The 8,789-nt window shown below is 41.8% G+C and overlaps 1 protein-coding gene across 1 annotated transcript in view; it reads right to left on the bottom strand.

The window, feature by feature from the left end:
* Positions 1-1,084: 1,084 nt before the first annotated feature.
* Positions 1,085-8,789, bottom strand: part of LOC308586145 (scavenger receptor cysteine-rich domain-containing protein DMBT1-like) — a gene marked incomplete at its 3' end in the record, with an annotated part of 30,516 nt that continues 22,811 nt past the window's right edge. The window contains exons 7-15 of the mRNA XM_081192422.1: positions 8,290-8,316; positions 7,344-7,370; positions 6,804-6,960; positions 5,465-5,655; positions 4,018-4,071; positions 3,860-3,904; positions 2,233-2,274; positions 1,857-1,926; positions 1,085-1,169 (exon numbers count right to left, since the gene is read on the bottom strand). Of these exons, the coding sequence (XP_081048548.1) occupies positions 1,085-1,169; positions 1,857-1,926; positions 2,233-2,274; positions 3,860-3,904; positions 4,018-4,071; positions 5,465-5,655; positions 6,804-6,960; positions 7,344-7,370; positions 8,290-8,316 (698 nt within the window). The remainder of the gene's footprint in view (positions 1,170-1,856; positions 1,927-2,232; positions 2,275-3,859; positions 3,905-4,017; positions 4,072-5,464; positions 5,656-6,803; positions 6,961-7,343; positions 7,371-8,289; positions 8,317-8,789) is intronic.

The following is an 8,789-nucleotide window of genomic DNA, read 5'->3' as shown; positions in this document are numbered from 1 at the left end:
GGACTAAAATTTCACCTAGGCACATTGGGAACACCCAAGTCAGGGGGCTGGAAATATAGGATTTCTCAGAAGGCGATGATCAGAAAGCAAGGAACAAAAATGTTAACTTTACAACCCAGTGCAAGATGACCATACTTTCAGTTGTGTGTGTGTTTGCATATGCACTTTTTCAAAGGCCTATTCTGTTTCTACTCTGTGTCAAAACAAATATGCATCTACTTTTGTGTCAGGCTGATTTGTGAAAGCAAATGGGGCACTGCCCCACCAACCTCATTCTGCTGTCAGCCGCACCCCTGCCTGCCTGCCCAGCATCCTATGTGCAAGTCCAGGAGGTGGTACTGCTGGTCAGTTTCCTCCTTATTAGTCTCAGTGTTAGCTTTGTATAGCTGAGCAAGGAGGAGAATGGGGACAACTAGGAAGCTGCGCAGATGACTGTGCTCCGGCTCCATTCTTCCAGCGCCAAAGAGCACCAACCACCATTGTACTCAGATGGTCCTGAGATCCCATTATTATAAGGGAAGCAAGAAGTTACTGCATTTTAATTCCATGCTGTATTTTCTGCCCAAAACTACATTATTCCCTTGGCTGTTCACTGTGGCAAAATTACCGGTACATGCAAAAAGGTAGGTACCCACTAGTGGTTTCTGGCAGAAGAGTTGTTGCTTGTCTGTTTGGTTGGTTTTAAATCACTTTGTTGTTAAATAGGTTAATTAATTAGTTATCAGGTAGTTAGGGTTTGGTGAGCACCCTTAGGTACTTTTCTGAGCCTTGCCTTCTGAGTTGTGAGACCCACTGACAGAATAAGAAGTACCTTTGAGGCCAACCTGTAAAACCCCATCTAAGTTATGGGGCTTAAGGTGAAATGATGCCTCTTATTCTGGTCAGAGTCGGTTCACCCTGTTTGCTATTTGAAGATGGTATTGTGCACTTTGGTTCCCTTCGGCAGATCTGTTGTGTTAAATTAAATGTGGCTCATTCCGCCCAGTCTGTGTATCTGATTTCCCTTTGTGGTTACAAAAGATGTTTCAAGCATGCAGACCTATGCTTACATTCGACTTACATTCCATTCAATTTTCCACAATCTTTATTCAAAAGTCTGTTCAATTTCTTCTTTGTTTTGAAATAATGACTCAGTTACCTTTGGAACATATATCACAAATGCTTTCAAACTTTCAAAGAAATGGGGAATAAAGTTGTAACCAAAAGCCAGGTTGCAATGCCATGCCTAATACAGATCAGTAAAGGTAAAGGTAAAGGTAAAGGTACCCCTGCCCGTGCGGGCCAGTCGTGTCCGACTCTGTGGTTGCAGGCCCATCTCGCTTAAGAGGCCGGGGGCCAGCGCTGTCCGGAGACACGTCCGGGTCACGTGGCCAGTGTGACGAAGCTGCTCTGGCGAGCCGGCACCAGCGCAGCACACGGAAACGCCGTTTACCTTCCCGCTAGAAAGCCGTACCTATTTATCTACTTGCACTTAGGGTTGCTTTTGAACTGCTAGGTGGGCAGGAACTGGGACCGAACGATGGGAGCTCACCCCGTCGCGGGGATTCAAACGGCCGAACATGCGATCGGCAAGGCCTAGGCGCTGAGGTTTTACCCACAGCGCCACCCGCGTTACAAGATACCTATTGCTTCCAGTTTCTTACACACACACACAGACAGACAATTTCCATTCAATTTTCCAAACTCTTTTTCAAAAGTCGGTTCAATTTCTTCCTTGTTTTGAAATAATGACTCAGTTACCTTTGGAACATATATCACTAATACTTTCAGACTTTCAAATATGTACTAGTAAGTATACCTAAGAGCTCCACCCCCCCCCCATTCTTAATCGATTTCCCACTATGTATGTTTCATACTTCATGCCTTTTGAGAAAGATTCAGACTTGGAATAAAAAAAGTAGGACTCACCAGGAGGAGTAGAAGAAGCTGTTCACAAAGAAAGAGGAACATTGATATGCATTGGTAAGAAATAGGCATGCCACTATTATTTATTAATATTCATCAGTATTTTTACCCAGTGAACCCAGCAACCCTGTGCCCCTTGAGGGAACTGCCCTGTGGGCCACACAAATAATCAGATCTCCCTCTGTCAGAGCAGAGGGAGATCTCTGAGGTTGACCTGGTTCCCTTCTGTAGATTTGTAGTGTTAAATTAAATGTGGCCCAGTTCACCCAATCTGTGTGTCTTATTTCCCTGTGTGGTCACAAAAGAAGTTTCTACATGCAGACTTACACTGTGTGACTATAGTGGTCGGTTCTCCAGTTGTGGATAGAACTAGTAAGAAAGAACAGAATCAATCAGATTGTGGTAGAATGTGTTAATATTAAGCCAAACATTGAACAACCAGACCTTCTCTCCATGGAACTCTGACAACTGTAGCTCTGAGAGGGGAATGGGGGCCTCCTAACAATTCTCCACACCCTTAACAAGCTAAAATTCCCAAAAATATTTGGGGAAAGTATCTGTGGCACAAGTGGCAATTCTTGTACTAAGGGCCTGAAGGCATACTACTCAGTATAACTAACACTGGATATTTTTCAGTGGACCACCAAACCCAAGAAGCATCTAACTTCAGCACTACTGCATCAGGCTAGAAATGGAAGATTTATAAAAAGCTGGTGATAGTTTGTCCCTCGAAGAAAGGAAATGGGGAATAAAGCTGTAACCCAAATCCAGGTTGCTATGCCATGCCTAATACAGCTCAGTAAAAGGCAAAGGTACCCCTGACCATTAGGTCCAGTTGTGGACGACTCCTGGTTTGCGCGCTCATCTCACTCTGTAGGCTAAGGGAGCTGGTGTTTGTCTGCAGACAGCTTCCGGGTCGTGTGGCCAGCATGATTAAGCAGCTTCTGGTGAACCAGAGCAGCGCTCGGAAACGCCGTTTACCTTCCTGCCGGAGTGGTACCTATTTATCTACTTGCACTGGACATGCTTTCAAATATAGCTCAGTACAAGATACCTATTGCTTCCAGTTACACACACACACACACACACACAATTTCCATTCAATTTTCCAAACTCTTTTTCAAAAGTTGGTTCAGTTTCTTCCTTGTTTTGAAATATTGACTCAGTTACCTTTGGAACATGTATCACTAATACTTTCAGACTGTCAAATATGTACTAGCAACCACACCTAAGAGCTCTTTCCCCCAATTTTGAATGGAATTTCAACTAGGTATCTTTCATACTTCCCGCCAATTGAGAGAAGGATTCAGTCTTATCATTGGCAGAGGTTCTGTGGTTTCCTATGGGAAACCGTGCTTCGCAAGACGAAAAACTCGCAAGAAGAAAAAACTTGCGGAACGAATTAATTTCGTCTTGCGAGGCACCACTGTACATGCCAGCTGAGTCTTATGCAGAGACTTCAGTTCCTAAGCTTTGAGTATGTCATAGCAACAACAGTCACCACAATCTAATGAGTAGAAGTCAGGTACTAAGAGGAACTGAATAACCTCTGCAGAGGCGACTCCAACATCTACCACATTAACATAAATTATTCGCATGACACCTTAGCCCCATATTCAAGGAGAATATTTCAGCAAATATTCAAGGAGGATGTTTCAGCAAGGTGGATGTGACCATGCTTGTTTCAAGACCAGACTTGAGGAACAGAGTCATAGACAATGGGATACAAATGAAATAGAAGTCAAGGAAATCTCTGGAAGAGATTTGTGCTTGCTTCTCCAGACAGTCTGTGATTGCCATCAACAGATCAGGCTCTTTAAAATATACACACCACCTAATTTTCAGGTTTCTCATTAGCAGATGCTCTGCATGAGAAACCTGTTCTATGATATTTGTGTGTACATACTCAGGATTAGGATTTAGTACTTTAGTATGGGAGTCAGAGGACTCTTACCAGCAGCAGTAGTTGCTTCTGTAGTTGCTTCCGGGGTGACAGAAGCTAGTTCGTGAAGAGAAAAAAAGTAACAGAGTAAGAGAAAAATGGTGCAGTAAAATGAAATCAAAACTGTATATTGTACTAATGCTTTTAAATAGCTAGCAGATTCTTCTTACTAGGATCAATGTGTTCTGTAGTTGTTTCTTGCAAGATGTGTTCTGTGGTTGTTTCTTGCAAAAGAAAGGAATAAAAATTATTAAGAACTATATTACATTGAAACCCCATTTTTGTGGCAGTGAATTTTGTTTGACCATTAGATGATTTAACATATAGTATTTACTTATGAATGAATGAAAGGTGAATTGTTGGGGAATGAGAAGACAAATAAAAGAAGGGAATAGAAATTCAATATGTACTCTTGTCCTTCAAGCCTATAGTCCCCTGGGGCAGTAAGGCCCTCTGGTAGTAAGGGAGTAAGGCTAGACTGGTGACTGGGAGCGGCCGCCAAGACCACATAACACCGGTCTTTAAAGACCTACATTGGCTCTCAGTACGTTTCCGAGCACAATTCAAATGTTGGTGCTGACCTTTAAAGCCCTAAATGGCCTCGATCCAGTATATTTGAAGGAGCGTCTCCACCCCCATCGTTCTACCCGGACACTGAGGTCCAGCACTGAGGGCCTTCTGGCGGTTCCCTCATTGTGAGAAGCCAAGTTACAAGGAACCAGGCAGAGAGTCTTCTTCGTAGTGGCGCCCACCCTGTGGAACGCCCTCCCATCAGATGTCAAGGTAATAAACAATTATCTGATGTTTAGAAGACAACTGGAGGCAGCCCTGTTTAGCGAAGTTTAATGTATTTTTAATCTTTTTTTGGAAACTGCCCAGAGTGGCTGGGGAAACCCAGCCAGATGGGCGAGGTATAAATAATAATAAAGAAATATAATAAATAATAATAATAACAATAATAATGTCATTGGATCTCCCTCTCCAAGGGTGGAAAGAGGGGTTGGAGAGAGAGATCAGGTGATGAATCCCTCTACTTCACTGCCACAGAAGTGTCCCCAGTACTTGCCCAAATGAAATCAAAAGGGCTGAAAAAGTGGCAGACCAGGGTGCAGAAGCTTCTTTACTCAAGCAACATTTACCCACACTAGGGAAAATTCAGCTCCTTCCCAACCATAAGAATCCAGTGCCATCCCAGTTACCTCCCAAACGAGCCCTGATGTCCTTATCAACATGCCATTTCATATTTTTTTACCATTTAGCGTTATCACATTTACCATTTACCAGTTCCACAACAACCCAATGTGGATTAATTAGGAAAATAATATGGAACTGCATTTTACGAGGACTGTGCCATGTAGATGCTGTGCAAAACATGCATGCGTGAGCACAGGTCCACAATAAACCGTCGTGTGAACAGACCCAGTAAATGCAACAGGTCTGAAGTCCTGTTTCTGGACTTCCCAAAATGATGGGCTACGAGGATATTCAGTCTTATTAGGCAGGACTCTTTTTATATATTCTTATGCAATTTTTAAGGAAGCATAAGGATCCATTCATGAAAGCAGCAGATTGAATATATTTGTTGATTAATAGGTGACTCTAAAAATCACATTTTACCTTGGGGCGTAATATAGTAATAAGCAGTAAATGATGGTCCTGCGTTAAAGGAATTTCTGTACAACACAACAGTCATTGTGTTTGAAGTGGATATAAATGCATGACGGGTAGCCAAGCAAATTCTTCCAAGTTGTCTTGATGAGCCCAGGCCACCATCATAGACGTCAATATAGTCTGTGCGGCAGTTCAAACTGTAGATGCAAATTTAGAAGTTATTATTTATTATTCATATTAATGGAGCCACGTAAAAACTCTATTTTTATTCCTCGCAACTAGCAATTCCTCAAGACATGGCATGTTAGATTATGCTGAGAGACTGGCAAAAAATTGATTACCAAATATTGGAAATACACTCAATCATCCTCCATAAATCTGAGTATTTGAAAAAATATGGGGTCAGCCTCACATTTACAGTCAGATTTTAGCAATGTTTTCTAAGTTATAGGGATGTAGACAGGCATTGGGAGAAAGCTTTAAGTTACCAAGCTGTGATGAATACTATCTAATTAGATTCAAGTTGTTGAGTACATGTAATGCAATGTATATTATATGTCACAGAATAAGTATTATAAAAACAAAAATACTAAGTAATACATATTCTTCACAGTAATTAAAAGCCCTGGATGTGTGTGAGAGAGGCATTCCATTCTCCCCCTCTATTCTCCTTTCAATATTCCCGTATTCATTGGGGCTCATTGTAGGCATTTGTGTGAACTATATCACGTATATACGTATATGGGACTGGATTGAAAAACTCTGAATTGTATCTTGCCCATTGCCTTCTTATGTACAATCATACCTTAGAAGTGGAACAGCTTAGTTCCCGAATGTTTTGTCTCCTGGTAGTCTCAAACCCAGAAGTGACTATTCCAGTTTGTGAACTATTTTTGGAAGCCAAATGTCTGATGGGGCTTCCATGAATTCCAATCAGAAGCCACACTTTGGTTTTCGAATGTTTTGGAAGTCAAACGGACTTCTGGAATGGATTCTGTTCGACTTCCAAGGTACGACCGTATCTGGTCCTGGGTGATTCTGGCTACCTCACTTGATTGTTCTAGACATCAAAAATTATCTTGGACTCAAACATTTTTGACCATATCCACAGGGGAAGCCATGTAAGGCTGTTGCAGCAAAAACAATGAAGGTTCTGTGTAAAAGGTCTTGCCCAAAGGCCGTTAAAGACTAAAGAATATTAAATGCTGTTTGTCTTTAAATGTGTCGGTCTTTAAGATGGCACAAAACTCCATGTTCTTTAGGAGCATTTTACTGGTTGCAGAAACAGATTTAGAAATTAATCAGTCAAATGTACAGAAAGGACTACGATAATGCAAATACTTACTTCCAACCAACTGTTTTAAACTGTAAAACGATTCTATTGTAAAACATTGGAGCTTTAATTTCCCAGGCACACTGCACCAGCCTGCCGTATCCAGGATAATCAGGGCCATAGATATATCCATATGGTTCCGAGAGGATGCCACCACACTGAAAGGACGCTGAAGAACACAGATGGAACATTTTGTAGAGCCAGGCTCAGTTGTCATTATGCGCAAGGTGTTGTAGAGATAATCTCCTCTATAGCAACATTAGCACTGCATTTTAGATCTTTCCTCAGACCCCGGACATCTAGGATTAAAATTTCACCTAGGCTGCATGTGGAGGAGCGGGGACGCGAACCCGGTTCACCAGATTACAAGTCCACCGCTCTTAACCACTACACCACACTGGCTCAGATGGTCCTGATATGCCATTATTATAAAGGATGTAAGAAGGCACTGCGTTTTAATTCCATGCTGTATCTTCTGCCCGAAACTACATTATTCCTTTTGCTGTTCACTGTGGCAAAATTACCGGTACATGCAAAAAGGTAGGTACTCACTAGTGGTTTCTGGAGGAAGAGTTGTTGCTAAAGAAAGATGAACATTGGGCAGCAAATTGAACTATCCACATTGTACTATGTTCATTTTAAAAAATGATACATTGTACTATGTTCATTTTAAAAAAATGGATATATCCAAATGGTTCCAAGAGGATGCCAGCACACATTTTGTAGAGCCAGGCTCAGTTGTCATTATGCGCAAGGTATTGTAGAGATAATCTCCTCTACAGCAACATTAGCACTGCATTTTAGATCTTCCCTCAGACCCCGGGCATCTAGGACTAAAATTTCACCTAGGCACATTGGGAACACCCAATTCAGGGGGCTGGAAATATAGGATTTCTCAGAAAGCGATGATCAGAAAGCAAGGAACAAAAATGTTAACTTTACATACCAGTGCAAGATGTGTGTGTGTGTGTTTGCAGTTGTGTGTGTGTTTGCATATGCAATTTTTCAAAGGCCTATTCTGTTTCTACTCTGTGTCAAAACAAATATTAATCTACCTTTGGGTCAGGCTGATTTGTGAAAGCAAATGGGGCACTGCCCCACCAACCTCATTCTGCTGTCAGCCGCACCCCCTGCCTGCCTGCCCAGCATCCTATGTGCAAGTCCAGGAGGTGGTACTGCTGGTCAGTTTCCTCCTTCTTAGTCTCAATGTTAGCTTTGTACAGCTGAGCAAGGAGGAGAATGGGGACAACTAGGAAGCTGTGCAGGTGACTGTGCTCTGGCTCCATCTGCTGTTGTTCTTCCTGCTTTGCGTTCTTTCAGCACCAAAGAGCATCAACCACGATTGTACTCAGATGGTCCTGAGATGCCATTATTATAAGGGATGTAAGAAGGCACTGCGTTTTAATTCCATGCTGTATTTTCTGCCCGAAACTACATTATTCCCTTGGCTGTTCACTGTGACAAAATTACCGGTACATGCAAAAACGTAGGTACTCACTAGTGGTTTCTGGAGGAAGAGTTGTTGCTAAAGAAAGATGAACATTGGTCAGCAAAAATATCCACATTCTACTATGTTCATTTTTTAAATATCCACATTCTACTTTTAAATATCCACATTTTTTAAATATCCACATTCTACTATGTTCATTTTTTAAAAAGGGCTATGGATATATCCAAATGGTTCCAAGAGGATGCCACCACACTGAAAGGGCACTGAAGAACACAGACAGAACATTTTGTAGAGCCAGGCTCAGTTGTCATTATGCGCAAGGTATTGTAGAGATAATCTCCTCTACAGCAACATTAGCACTGCATTTTAGATCTTCCCTCAGACCCCGGGCATCTAGGACTAAAATTTCACCTAGGCACATTGAGAACACCCAATTCAGTGGGCTGGAAATATAGGATTTCTCAGAAGGTGATGATCAGAAAGCAAGGAACAAAAATTTTAACTTTACAACCCAGTGCAAGATGACCATACTTTCAGTTAAAATAAAA

This window comes from Podarcis bocagei (assembly GCF_964188305.1).
Source record: "Podarcis bocagei genome assembly, chromosome: 4".
NCBI classification, from domain to species: Eukaryota; Metazoa; Chordata; class Lepidosauria; order Squamata; family Lacertidae; genus Podarcis; species Podarcis bocagei.
The sequence above is the reverse complement of the archived record's forward strand: the minus strand, read 5'-3'. Positions and strand labels throughout refer to the sequence as shown.